The sequence below is a fragment of the Acartia tonsa genome, chromosome 14 (genome assembly GCF_053477335.1).
Source record: "Acartia tonsa isolate MP-2025a chromosome 14, ASM5347733v1, whole genome shotgun sequence".
Lineage (NCBI taxonomy): Eukaryota > Metazoa > Arthropoda > Copepoda > Calanoida > Acartiidae > Acartia > Acartia tonsa.
In genome coordinates this window covers 25,491,592-25,506,093 of record NC_137273.1, presented here as the reverse complement: position 1 = coordinate 25,506,093, position 14,502 = coordinate 25,491,592, and the positions used below count along the sequence as shown (strand labels likewise).

The following is a 14,502-nucleotide window of genomic DNA, read 5'->3' as shown; positions in this document are numbered from 1 at the left end:
TCTAGCTAAGCTATAACTAGTGCATGTCAGCTTGTACCAATAACGAAATTAATTCGAAAAAAATCACGAAACCTATACGAGGTTTTCAGCTGTCGTTGGAGGGCAACATAAAGTAAGATTGACAACCTCTTCATTTTCCCCCCAAATATTATTTTAGATTTATTTTACTTGTTGGTTATACCTTATACCTTTGCGTTTAAGTTTGAGCTAATATTTAAAAGAAACAGCTTTTACTGTAAATGGACTTGCTTATAGGTGCTTAACCTGTGGTATTATTGTAAATTATTTGCAGGAAGTTACTAGGTTCGATTCTAGACCACACAGCATCATACTAGAGCCAAAAATAGTACTTACTGCTGCTGTTTATAACACATTACATCAATAGTGATTTGGTAGGGGGAATGTCTTTCTCCATAAATAGGCGCAACTCATTACCTTGCACATTTAAGATTGACTACCAAGGAAAGGCCGTTGCAATAAAATGGTTAGTTTTCTGTTAGGTGATAGATCATACCTAATTTCTAAAGTGCTGTGTTGCTTTACAAATGGCCATAAAACTACAAACAATAAATATATAAATTCTAGATGAACAATCCCGTAATTGAACCAATAGAAACAATTGTGTAGGTAGTAATCAAGAATATTATTAATTTAAAAGTCTACATATTTTGAAAGGAAAGAGCAATTATTTCCTCCCTTTTATATAATAAGTTAGCTATAGATTGTAGTAGGGATTGGATCAAAAAATAAATATATTATCTAGCTATTAATTCTTTTTACGTTGGACGGACTTTTGTGCCCAATGAACCGTGCATCTATGGTAATAAATCTATTCTCTGTACTATAAACTTTAATTGGTATTGACTTGGTAAAGGATCAGATGTCTCATCAACATCAAATCCTCTAAGTAACTGAATGTCTTTGAGTATCCAAGGATCTCGAAAACAAATAAAAACAATGATGACAACATCCATAAAGGCGAAGCACTGAAACGGTAGGACAAACGGACATTAACACTTATAAAGTGTCAGAACTGAATAATCAGAATATAAATGTATAAGAGTCGAAGCAAAATTGTAAGTAAATTTGTTGAAAAATGCTTTATACAGGATAATGTTTATGGACATACTTACATTTTTAGGACTTGATTATAGAGTTGCTTCGCTTATAACATCATACTTTGTTGTCCCAGGAATCAATATACCAAAAATTAGATCAATCGGATGATTAGATCACATAAAAATTTGTTGTTAAAAAGTAAAAAAATCAACATGTTTAAAATGGACGTACGGACATTTTAGTAATGATTATAGAGTTGCTACGCTTTCTAAATCGTACCTAACTTTTAAAGGAATCACCATGCAAACTTGAAATCGATAGGACAATTTTAACATGCCTAAATTAACTAAAAAAGCTATCGGTTACAGACGGACGGACGGACCGACCCTAATTATAGAAAAGCTTCGCTTTGAACAAGGACTTTAATAACCTTTTGGACAGGAATTATATTATTTAAGAGTAACCCTTTTTTAGCAGCGAAGCTACTCTATAATTCGAAATGTACGTCCGTCTGAGACAATGTGGAGATTTTCTCGGCTCCTATAAAAGATAGACAGCTGAAATTCTTAGTGAAGATTCTTTTAACATATGCCCATCTAATCTATACATTGTTTAGTCCATCTGTCTGTTATTTGGGGTGCCAGATCGATTCCTAGATTTTCATGTTTGTGTGATTTTTAAGACTAGGATGACAACATCCAAAAGTAGCGAAGCTCAAAATTTATTGATAGACATCAGGAAAAAATAGTCTTTTGAGTATGTTAAAAAGACATAAATGAAATAAATTACAAAACCTTTTAAAAATGTATAATATCTTTTGAAGCATTAAGCTAAGAAACTAAAATTAAAAGGAATTGATCTAGCACCCCTGCAACCAATAGCAAGTCTTTCTTAAACTTGGTGAAAATATGTATAATGTTGACCTAATTAATTCCTAAAAATTCCAGCTGTTTATCTTGAACAGGAGTAAAAAAATCATGAAAACTTGAAAAACTAGGAATCGATCTAGCACCCCAACCAATAGTCATATCTTTAAAAACCTTATAGAAATGTGTAGAATGTTGACTTAATTAATCCCTAAAAATTCCAGCCGTTTATCTTGAACAGGAGTTGAGATAATCATGAAAACTTTAAAAAACTAGGAATCGATCTAGCACCCCAATCAATATATAAATCTTAATGAAACTTAGTAAAAATATGTAGGATGCAAATTTACTTAATCCTTGAAAATTTCAGTCGTCTGTCTTCAAAAGGAGTCGAGAAAATTACGAAAATAAATAAATCTAGGAATCGATCTAGCACCCCAATTAACAAACAGATGGACAAAACAATGTATAGATTAGATGCGCATATGTCATGGGAATCTTCACTAAAAATTTCAGCTGTCTATATTTTATAGAAGCCAAGAAAATCACGTTTCCCCCACTTTGTCTCAGACAGACGGACGGACGGACGGACATTTCGAATTATAGAGTAGCTTCGCTACTAATAATGGGATGAAATTTTCAAGGATTGCTTAAATTTACATTCTACATATTTTCTTTAAGTTTTATTACGATTTTTATATTAAATTGGGTGCTAGATCGATTCCTAGATATTTAGGTTTTCTATAGTTTTCTCGATTCCTATTCAGGATATAAGTTAGGAAAATTTAATTGTCCTGTCACTATGAAGATCGAAATGATTATTTCTTGGACGATAAGGCACCATAAAGAAGCAAAGCATTTCTCCATAATTCAAGCCTAAAATAAAATAAGAAGACGTCAAACTGTTGTCAATTAACCTGTATTTAATCTATTTATAACTTATTTTCAAAAAGAATCGCCTAGATTAAAATATTTTCCGCTCCTTAAACATATTAAAAGTTCTTTAACTATTATATGTTTGTCAATGTTCGTTTGTCCCTCTAAATTTTGTTTTATAGCAGTTTTTTAAGAAAGACGACATTTTTATAATGAAGATAAGTGCGGCATTTGTTTCTTGTTTACAAACAACTAAAATTTATATTTTTTGAATTTCTTTTTAATATTAAAATTATTTTTTAGTTACTTTAGACATATTTTTAGCAGCAAATATACTCTATAATTCATTTTGCCTGTCCCTTGGTCAGTCCGTTCTTTATTTTCTCTGCTGCTATTTAGGGTAGAATGGTGATTTTTTGTGAGGATATCCCTATTAAAGAGCGCAACGCAACATACAGTATATAAAAATTTCTTGGTCCGTCCGTCTGTCGGTTATGATACAAAAGATATTTATAAATGAAAGTTTAGCGATTTTTATAATTAAATGTTGTATTTTATGAACAATATTCCCTTATTTTAAAAATGTTGATTTTTCCTCCTTCTTAAAGCAATGTTTGGGTATTGTAACTTTGTACCATCTAATTCTTATCTAACATTGATTTTTTTTTGATTTATAAAGATGTTGATGTGTATGTGTACCAAGACACGTGACCTTTATAATATTAATTAATGAATGATGCTGTTTAATTTTAAAAAGATACTTTTGTCTATTTAATAGTTTCTGTGATTTCCTTTATTTTGTAATACATTATATCTATTACCTATAAATTAAGTTCTATTTTGATTACATACTTAATTATTTAAAATTTTCAGAATTTGGCAAACTTTTGTCCAAGAACATTTTCAAGAATTATGGAGGGTCAAGAACATAGATGTAATGTCTGCAACAAAGAGTTTTCTAACAAGCAGAACCTTAGAATCCACATGAATATTCATAAAGATGAAAAAGATTACAAATGCGAAATATGTGAAAAGGCATTTTCTTTCAGCAGTAATTTGATTAGACACAAGAGAGTTCATACCGGGGAGACTCCATATTCCTGTGATATTTGTCATAAATCTTTTTCTGTCAGTAGTAATTTGACAGTTCACAAGAAGACTCATCATTCAAGTGAAAAGACATTTTCTTGTGATGTTTGTGAGAAGGCATTTCCTGTCCACACTCAACTGGTCACACACAAAAGAATTCATTCAGATTTAAAGCCATACTCTTGTGATCTTTGTGAACAGACTTTCAAGACAAATAGTGAGTTAATGATCCATCACAGGATTCATTCTGGCGAACAGCCGTTCCAGTGTGAGGTCTGTCAAAAGATATTTTCCTTTGGCAGCCAATTGACAACACACATGAGAATTCATACTGGCGAGAAGCCATTCCAATGTGATCTTTGTGAAAAAGCATTTACTGTCAGAAGCCATTTGACTGTACATAAAAGGATCCATGAAGGTAGTAAACCATTTAAATGTGATCGATGTGATATGTCATTCAAGACAAATTATGAGTTAACTCTTCATCATAGGATCCATACAGGGGAGAAGCCATACTCTTGTGATAAATGTGACAAGGCGTTTCGAACAAGCAGTGACCTATCTGTCCATAGTAATAGGATGCATGCAGGGGGAAAGCCATATTCATGTGAATTATGCCAGAAATCTTTTTTTTCTAGTGCAGAATTGTATCAGCACAAGAAATCAGCTAAACATATTAAGAAGTTAAATTCTTCATTAGAAACAGTTCTATCTTCCTCTGCTGATGTTAATCTAGATATAAAGGAAGAAAATGCTCTTTGTCCTTCAATTAAGAGAGAGACTGATGAGGCCGAAGTAAAAATAAAACAAGAGACAAAGGAAGAGGATATTTTTGTAGGGGATTTTCTCTCTATCCAGATGGAGACTGTGGGTGATAATGTTATCCCAAACAAGAAAAACTCTAGTCGAAAAAAGAAAAATAATTCAACAGAGAAAACTTTCACATGTGATATTTGTAAAAAGGCATTTTCTCAAAAAATTAATTTGATTAGGCACCAGAGGATTCATTCTGGAGAGAAACCATATAAATGTGATTTGTGCCAGAAATCTTTTTACTCCAGTTCAGACCTGTCAAGACACCACAAATCACTTATACATCTTAAAAAACTAGAGTCTACTAAAGCTATGAGTAGTCCATCAACTTCGTCAAGTATTATTGATTGTGGTGAAGCTGATATTAAAGAAGAGTTGACGGATGAAGAAACATTTGCCGAGAACTTTCTCTCTGTCCAAATGGAAACTGAGAATGTTGAAGAAAATATTAAACAGGAAATCAAAGAGGAAGAGGATTTATCAACAGATATCTGAAATTGACACGATTTATAAGAAAGTATAAAATCTCTTGTATATAACTGTTAACTACCTTAAAAATAACTAAGGCCTTTGAGTTTTACCAAAATTAAATGTTAATTTGATTGAAATAGTTTTTCCAATTTGATTTACCTTACAATTTTTAAATTTTGCTTTAATTTGTTTAGTAGCTTTGGTATACATATAATTTTTAGATTTAATTAAAATCTATTTTTTATATTTATATTCATTGTAGAAATATTACTTATTCATTAACGAAGCTTATCTATAATTCACTTTGTTTGCAGTCCGTCTGTCCGCCAAGTGGGAAATGCGATTGATTTTCTCGGCTATTAAAGATGGCTGAAATTTTAGGGGAAGATTTTCTATTTCAATGAGCATCAATTTTTAATTTACTTGGTCCGTCGACCTGTCTGTCATGAATCAAAAGACATTGAAAATACTTTTTATGGGTGTTGTTATCCTTGTTTCTTGTGAATATACGTGATTTTTTTTGTTTTTGATAGGTACTTATTTATTAATATAAATTTTTCAGAGAAAGCAATGCAAATGCTAAAGTAGAAACTGAAGGATTTTTATGCTTTAGGTAAATACGTTTGAAAACTATAAAGAATTCTTATTTCCTAAATGCACTCTTAAATAAAACACTGCGTAGATATAGGTCCTTTCTTTTCAGATAAAAATAAGTATATTTATATTCTTCAAATTTACCTTGTTTTATATCAAAAATATTTTTTTGTGTTTTAACAATATTTTCCTATTACCTATTCATTTACAATGAGTGGATATTAATATGGAAATCAGTAATGAAAGTGTGAAGGACCCGGGACCTTAAAACATTTCAGAAACTATCTGAAAAGAAAAAGATTTTAATTAAAAACTAAGTTTTGTTGAATTTTTTTGAGCTGAGCATGGTCTTCTTGAACAATAAGTAGGTAACGGCATTATGAGCTTCCCTCAGTATTAGAAATAGCCAAAAAATAAGAATAGTCGCATTATTTCAACCACCCAAAGTCAAAATAATGAATTATCCTGTGCATATTTCTCTTTTATATGTTTAAGATGTTTTTTTTCTCATGTACCCTAGGTAACTTTATAATTATGAAGTTTTAGTCTTCTGTTATGGTTTAAGTTTTAAATGTCCTTTATGCATTGGTTTACGAAATCTCAATAATAACCTCTCCCTTATTTTAGGATACATCTTGGTGTTTAGAGAGGTAGTATATCATCATGCATTCTTGTGAGTTTTGCGACAAACAGTTCACCAATAAATGGAATCTAGATGGACATAGAAGAAGCCACACGGGTGAAAAACCATTTCCTTGTGAAATCTGCGGAAAAGCCTTCATAACAAACAGGAATTTGATAGTTCATAAAAGACTTCACACTGATCAGAAACCATATCCTTGTAACGAATGCGAAAAGGCATTTGTAACAAGTAGTCAACTGTCTATACATAAAAGAAATCATACAGGTGAGAAACCATACGTTTGTGATGTTTGCAACATGGCATTTGCACGGACTGACTATCTGCGAGGCCACATGAAAACTCATACAGGCGAGAAACCTTACTCTTGTGATGTATGTTATAGAAACTTTTCACGTAGTGATGATCTGGCTAGGCATAAATGGATCCACACCAGCGACAAGCCGAAGCCACACTCATGTGATCTATGTGACAAGGCATTCTCGCAGAAAAGTGATTTGTCTATTCATATGAGGCGTATTCACACGGGCGAGAAACCATTCTCTTGCGACGTGTGTGATAAGCAGTTTTTTAAGAAATGGGACCTGGACGATCATACAAGAATTCATACAGGCGATACACAATTCCCTTGTGACATTTGCCCAAAGGCTTTTCGTACATACAAACATTTAACAAATCACAAAAGAGTTCATCTTGCTGTGAGACCTTATCCTTGTGATGAATGTAATGAGGCGTTTAAATCAAGTAGTAGACTGGCAAACCATAAAAAGATACACAAAGGGGAAAAGCCATTCCTATGTAGTATATGTGACATGGGATTTGCAAATCAATATAATATGAAAAAACATATGAAAACACATACTGGTCAGAAACTCTACTCTTGTGATATATGTAACAAAGACTTTTCGCGAAACAATGACTTGAATAGACATAAAAAGTCAGCTTCACATCTACAAATGTTGGAATCCAATAAAACTTCCATCGCCCCTAACTTTGTCCACATAGAAGATGTTAAAGAAGATTCTTTCTCTTTACAAATTAAGTCTGAGAATGTTGAAGAAACTAGTTGTGTAAAACATAAAATTGTTGAACCTGCAACTAATGTTTTAATTTATGGAGGAGATGCTGTAAAGCAGGAAGCTATAGAAGAAGAAAAAATAAACACTGAGACAGGGGTGTATATTTTTCCGACAAAAAAAGCAAGTTTTATTTTTTTCTTGATTTTTTATTTTTATTCATCTATCTAGATACTATTTCTTATTCCTTTTTTAATTGTCACTTTTTCCACCAATTAATTTTTTTTATTTCTTTATCTTCGTTAGTATAGCCCTAAATAATGAAATCTTTGTCTGTGTGTTTGTGTGTGTATCAAACTTTCTAAAAGTGCCCTGCTTCTATGCTATATCTTTAACGATAATTTTTAATTTTTGAGTAAAATATAATTTTCAATCTTTTCTTCCTTAAAAATCAGCTGTAGGTACCTTTTTTTTATCTCTAGTATAACGCGTTTTGGTACTTGAACGCAATGTCTCCGCCACCCCCCCCCCCCCTGCCACCCCCCTCCCCCTAGAAAACAATCAGTAGTTACGTTATCCTGTAAAATATACACCTCTTCACAGATATCAATAAGATGAAAGTTAGACCCTTGATAAAAGAAGAACCTAAGAATGATTATTCACTTGGCAATACTGCACATGAAAATTCGGATGATACAGAATATATTCATCTTCCTTTAGAGTGTACTATTCAAGTTAATGATGATGAAAACTTTAATGTTGATAAAAAGCTATTTTCTTGTGATTCTTGTGAAAAAACATTCATACAGAAGAGTGACTTGTTAAGACATAGTAGAACTCATACAGGGGAGAAGCCATTCAAAAGTGAAATTTGCAAAAAATCATTTTCCTTAAAAGGAACCTTGAATACTCACATGGTGGTTCACACTGGTCAGCGGCCATTTACATGTGATATCTGCAATAAACCATGTAGAGACAGGTCTGACTTGAACAGACACAATAAATCAGCTGCTCATTTAAAACTATTGGAAACCGTAAAGAATACAACTACGTCTAGTAACTTTATTGATTGTGGAGTAATGGTTATCAAAGAAGAGATTGATGAAATGGAAGAGAATACTGAAGAAAATACTTCTGCAGATGAAACCATGATTAATGAGTATATTTCTCTTCCTATAGAGTGTAATATTCAAGTGAATGAAAAGGAGAATTCGTCGGAGGAAGATTCTAATGCAGTAGGAGATTGATATGTTGTGGAAAATGAAAAGTTATCAAAAGAAAATAATGATTTAAAGCCAATGGCTAAAGAACAGGTTGAAACTGAGAATTCTTATATAAAATAGTCAGGTTTTTTGTCTGTAGCTTAAAATTTTTATAACTGCTCAACCGATTGGGGTGTCTACTTTAGAGAATGTTCAAATAGGTTCTGGAATGGTTTTTGGCTATTTGATTTTATATTTTATTATTGGGATGGTTTAAGGTTTCCCTTCTCGCCTCTTAGATTACAGAGTCTATTGATGCTAATGGCGCATATATAATTTATCAGTCTTTTATATTGTCAATAGAATTGGTGCTTTCCTACTAAATGTCTATCAAGAACTGGAAACTCCTTACCCCCCTTTTTGGAATTTTTTAAATTTTGTATGTTTGAATGATTTGTTGTTTTTGGCTGCTAAAAGCAGTTTTTATACCTTAATCGCATAAATTCTTGACCATTTCTAGAATTCCACAGCTTAGTTGCATAAAATACTCTGGCTGTCTGGTCCCTAAATTTATCAATTTTATTCCTGAATGTATAATTCAAATATGAAATTTATTATTTTTTAACATATATCTTATATACATATGTGATGTATAGTCCCTTTCTTCCTGTCTTGAGAGCATTATATGTATTTTGTATATTAGCTGTCAGTTCTTGTGTCAACCGTTTCGGAGCAAGACTTTGCTCTGCAACTCGGCACGAACCTAAAAGTGAATACTTGCTATTATATTTAATATTATAATTGTATGTTTAACTTGTCTTGAATTAATACACTTTATTAGAATATTTAGCTGTTTGTTCTTGCTATTACTACACGTCATTTTGGCGCAGTAGTGTAGTACGAATCTATAGCTCAGATTTTCTTTTAATTGTATTATTTCTTTGCTTTTGGTTTTTGTTCAGGATATCTGCAGTGACCAGGATGGACATTGCTGAGTGGAGAAAGATGTCTCAGGAGGAGAAGGATGTGTACATGATTAGTTTTTGGGGTTCGGTCAAGAATGAGATTCATGCTCTTGGGACTAGAATTGATGGTGTGGCGGCGGAGATGGGTGGGCTACGCCTGGAGATGGGTGGGCGTATAGCGCCGCTGGAGACGAGCATTCAAGAGAAGCAGGATAATGTTGATACCAACAGTGCTGCGGTTACAAGATTAGCTAACAGTATGGACAATTTCGAAGCTCGAACTGCTAATGAAAAATTTTGTTTCCTTGAACAAGAAAGTTTGGTGGTGTTGCCAACACTTTCTATGGACGATTTCAAAGCTCCAATTGCTAATGAAAAATTTTGTTTCCTTGAACAAGAAAGTTTGGTGGTGTTGCCAACACTTTCTATGGACAATTTCAAAGCTCCAATTGCTAATGAAAAATTGTGTTTCCTTGAACAAGAAAGTTTGGTGGTGTTGCCAAACAGGTTAGGGGGGGGAGAGTGTATAGGTGGAGAGGACCAGGTAACAGTCAAGGAGATGGTGAACCAGGTCGAACCTCTGGAGGAGGAGAGACATGTGATGCTGGACCAGGTCGAATTCCTGGACCAGGAGAAGGATGGAGAGATGGGGGACCAAAAGAAGGATGGAGAGATGGTGAACCAGGTCGAACCCCTGGTGAAGGAGAGATATGTGATGGTTGAGAACACCATGTCACCATCCTGTCCATTGAAGGACACCACGACACCATCCTGTCTAGTGAAGGACAACATGTGGGTGGAGGACACCAACATAATGTCCAGGGAAAGATATGTGCCGCCCTGGACATGTACTATGTTGGTGGAGGACACCATGAAAGGGGAAAAGGTGCCGCCCTGGACTTGTATCAGCAGGGAGAGAAGGATAGACATGTGTTGTTAAAAATATATCCTTTTACAGTTTGTTTTTACAGGGAGACGAGGACAGTTGAGTATTGTTAAATATGTATTCTCTCTACAGTTTATTTCAGGGAGACGAGGAAAGACGAGTATTGTTAAAAATGTATTCTCTCTACAGTTTATTCTTTTCTACAATTTGCAGGGAAGCAAGGATTACATGTATCGTAAACAAGGACAGACGTATATTGTTAGACATGTATTTCTTTCTATAGCTTATTTGGGACAGACGTGTATTGATTAAACGAGTATTTCTTTCTACAATTTGCAGGGAAGAAGGATTTTCTCTACAGTTTTGGATTGTATCAGCAGGATATACATGTACTACGGCGATTTGACGGCGGTGTGGCGGCGATCGATTTTTGTAGTTTTGAAATTAAGATATCTATAATTGAATAAGTTTTGTATCTGATAGATTTGACATGACGGCTTATAAAAAATGTATAGAAGTTGTGCCTCTGGAAGTATTTTTATTTAGGATGAAAAACTCGGAGATGTTATGTTGACATACAAATCATATCGATTATTTGTGGAGCAACTTTTTCTAGAATGAACGAAAATTTATTTGCTATTGTTATATCCATGTATATTACTGATCTTACTCGATTTTTTGGGAATGAACGTCAATTTATTTGCCATTGTCGTATCCATTGCTAATCAATGTAGATCTCTGATATTATTCGAATTAGTGGGATAAATGTTAATTTATCTGCCATTGTTGTGTCCATGCATAAGGTTAGAAGTTATAACAAATTTGAAAGTGCTGACATTGTTTAAATAATAAGGAGAGAAACGAAGCAACTCTATAAGTTTGTGATGGAAAATATTTTGATTTATGATAATTATTTGAATTCTGGAAATATAACATTTTGTTAACTGTTGAATACGAGTTTATGAGATTATGTTATTATGAAAATCAAAATATATGCATTTAGTTTTTTGTTTTGTTACACTGGAATTGGATATTTGGATATATTTATTTTTGTTTCAGACTATTGTGGAGTCTAACAGAGATAAGAATAATAAAGAATTGAAGATGGATTAATTTCAACGAAAATAGGAATACAATTTTGTAAAATTGTTAATGGAAGAAAATTGATTTTATTAAATGTTAATATCGTGATTTTATGAAAATTGGATAAAAATTTGAAATTGGATATTTTAAAAAGTACTAGAATTTTGATAAAAGGCTGTAAATTGTTTTAAAAGTTGAGTCAGTTATTATGGTTCTAAGTATTTAATTTTAAAAACAATCATATTGCGGTTTATGTATAAATAAGAGTAAAGCTACTCTTAAGTTTATATGTATGGAAACAAAATATTTTGAATATGGTTAAAATGTGCTATGAATAATAACGATTGTACTTGCGTGAAGATAGATATGTGATCTTTGATCTGTGATATATTATTCATAGTACGAAATTTCTATTATAGATAGAACAGAAATTTTGTTTGTTTTGTTTTTGAATTTACGTTGATTTGGATTGATACATACTTGTCATCATGATCAGTAGAATGTGATATTTGATTGGTGGGCGGAATTTTTGTGGATTTAACTAGATTTATTTTAAACAATTAAATGGCGATTTAAGATTGGAATGCATAACTCAGCAAAAAATTTTAATGAAGCAAAAATTGTTATTCAGTATTTGATTATGATGTGAGATAGAGAGAGAGTGAGAGTGAGAGAGAGATATGTGTGTAGAATTGGATTGTACAATGGACATATTATATGTGGATTAATTATGATATGTGTGCAGAATTGAAATGTATAATGGACATATTATATATATATGGATGAATTGTGATATGTGTGCAGAACATTGTACAATGGACATATTATATGTGGATTAATTATGATATGTGTGCAGAATTGAAATGTATAATGGACATATTATATATATATGAATGAATTATCGGAAATATTTGTATGGTACGGAAATGAATGTTATTGGAAATATTTGTATGGAGAGAAGAGAAAACTTGTTGATGTGTGTACAATGGATATATTATTTATGGATGCTTGTTGAAAATAAAACTTTGTGCAAGTTTTGACAATAGATCTATTATATATAGGATTGTGTAGGGAAGAGATGTCTATTGTGTATATCTATATCCAATGATGGGTGATGCAATATAGATTAATACTAAATGTGTTATTTAGACTTGGTGGTTAAATGTTGCAAGTTTAGTTTGACTTATATTTGACTTCTATTGTATATGAAACGTTTTCGAATATGATGTATAAACCAAGGATATTAATATTCATAAAAATGGAGCATTAACACTCGTATAGTAAATGTTGATATATGATTTATATGATATATGATTTTTATTGTAATGAGGATATGATGTATAAAAACAAAGATGACAGCATACGTAAAAACGAAGCAATGGAATGGCAGGACAAACGGACATCAACACTTGTATAGTGTCAAAATTAAATAATCAGAATATACGCGTATAAGATTCAATGCAAAATTGTAAGCAAATTTGTTTGTAATAAACAAGGAAGACAACATTAATAAAAGCGAAGTATTGAATGGTAGGACAAACGAACATCAACACTTGCATAGTGTCAGAACTGAATAATCTTTGTAAAAAACAAGGAAGACAACATTAACAAAAGCGAAGCATTGAATGGTAGGACAAACGAACATCAACACTTGTATAGTGTCAAAACTGAGAAAATAAGTGTATAAGAGTCGATGTAAAATTGTAAGTAAATTTGTTAAAAAAAGAACTGATTGATACAGATTGATGTTTTACTTACATTTTATGAACTTGCTTATAGAGTGGCTTCGCTTGTAAACCGCTTAACATGTAGCACATCTACTTGTCGTTGGGTAGGTGATAGGTTTAAATCTCGGTCTGACACTGAGTCATAACTAACAAAGTTAAAAATGGTTCCTATTGCTACTATGTGAGATGTGTGACGTAAAAGTTAGAGTGGGGGGAATGTTTTGGCCAAAACCGGTGAAACTCGTTACCATGCACAGACGTTAAAAATGGTTCTCACTGCTACTATGTCAGATACTTGAAGTAAATGAAGTAAATAGTTAGAGTGAGGGAATGCCTTGGGCTAAAACAGGCGCAATTCAATACCATGCACAGTTAAAATTTCTCGAAAAAGGTTGTGCATCTCAGAGTGTTGGTTGTCTGAAGGGTGATTGGATGCTTGACACTGTAATCATAAGTATTGTACTTTGTTGTCCCAGGAATCAATATACATCAAATCAATCGGATAATTAGATCATATGAAATTATTGACACCGCAATCATAAAGTATTGTGCTTTGTTGTCCCAGGAATCAATATACATCGAATCATTCGGATAATTAGATCATATAAAATTATTGGATAATTAGATATTTTAACTGCTTCGATTATAATGTTGAATTTTGTTGTTCCCGGAATTAGTATACAATCGGATAATTAGATCATATAGAAATTTGTGGTCAAATCAACATGTTTACAAATGGAAGTATGGACGTCATAGAAATGATTATAGTGTTGCTACGTTTTCTAAATTGTACCTACCTGCTGCAGAAATCACCATGTAAAGTTCGAAATACAAAAAGTAGATAGATGTAAAGTTTGGAAGCGATAGAACAATGCTGACATGTATTAATTAACGAAAAAAGCTAAAAGGATTGACGTACAGAGTGACGGAAGGACGAACGGTCGTATGGATGGGCGGACCGAATCTAATTATAGAAAAAACAAATATATCAATAACACAGGGTGGTCAATCAAATTGCACTCAAACTTGAAATTGAAACATTATGTGTTGCTAAATTTTGGATGAATAAAAATAAGTTTTTTTTTAAGTTTTTGTTTAACTTAAATTTTTTTAAGGACACTCGATATAGAATAGTATATATTGCGATTTTAGTGATGTTGATTCAGCAAAATTATTTATGAAGCTTAGAATTTCATGAAGCAAAATTGTTATAAT

The 14,502-nt window shown here is 32.4% G+C and overlaps 2 protein-coding genes across 2 annotated transcripts; both read left to right on the top strand.

Moving 5' to 3' along the window:
* The first annotated feature begins 3,678 nt into the window (after positions 1-3,678).
* LOC145306022 (uncharacterized) lies at positions 3,679-5,735 on the top strand. The gene has a single exon (XM_080147955.1). The coding sequence runs from the start codon at positions 3,714-3,716 to the stop codon at positions 5,196-5,198; it is 1,485 nt and encodes a 494-aa protein (XP_080004081.1). The 5' UTR covers positions 3,679-3,713; the 3' UTR covers positions 5,199-5,735.
* A 2,290-nt stretch (positions 5,736-8,025) lies between these two features.
* LOC145306021 (uncharacterized) lies at positions 8,026-9,270 on the top strand. The gene is made up of 2 exons (XM_080147953.1): positions 8,026-8,737; positions 9,147-9,270. The coding sequence occupies exon 1, from the start codon at positions 8,039-8,041 to the stop codon at positions 8,669-8,671; it is 633 nt and encodes a 210-aa protein (XP_080004079.1). The 5' UTR covers positions 8,026-8,038; the 3' UTR covers positions 8,672-8,737; positions 9,147-9,270.
* Positions 9,271-14,502: the final 5,232 nt, after the last annotated feature.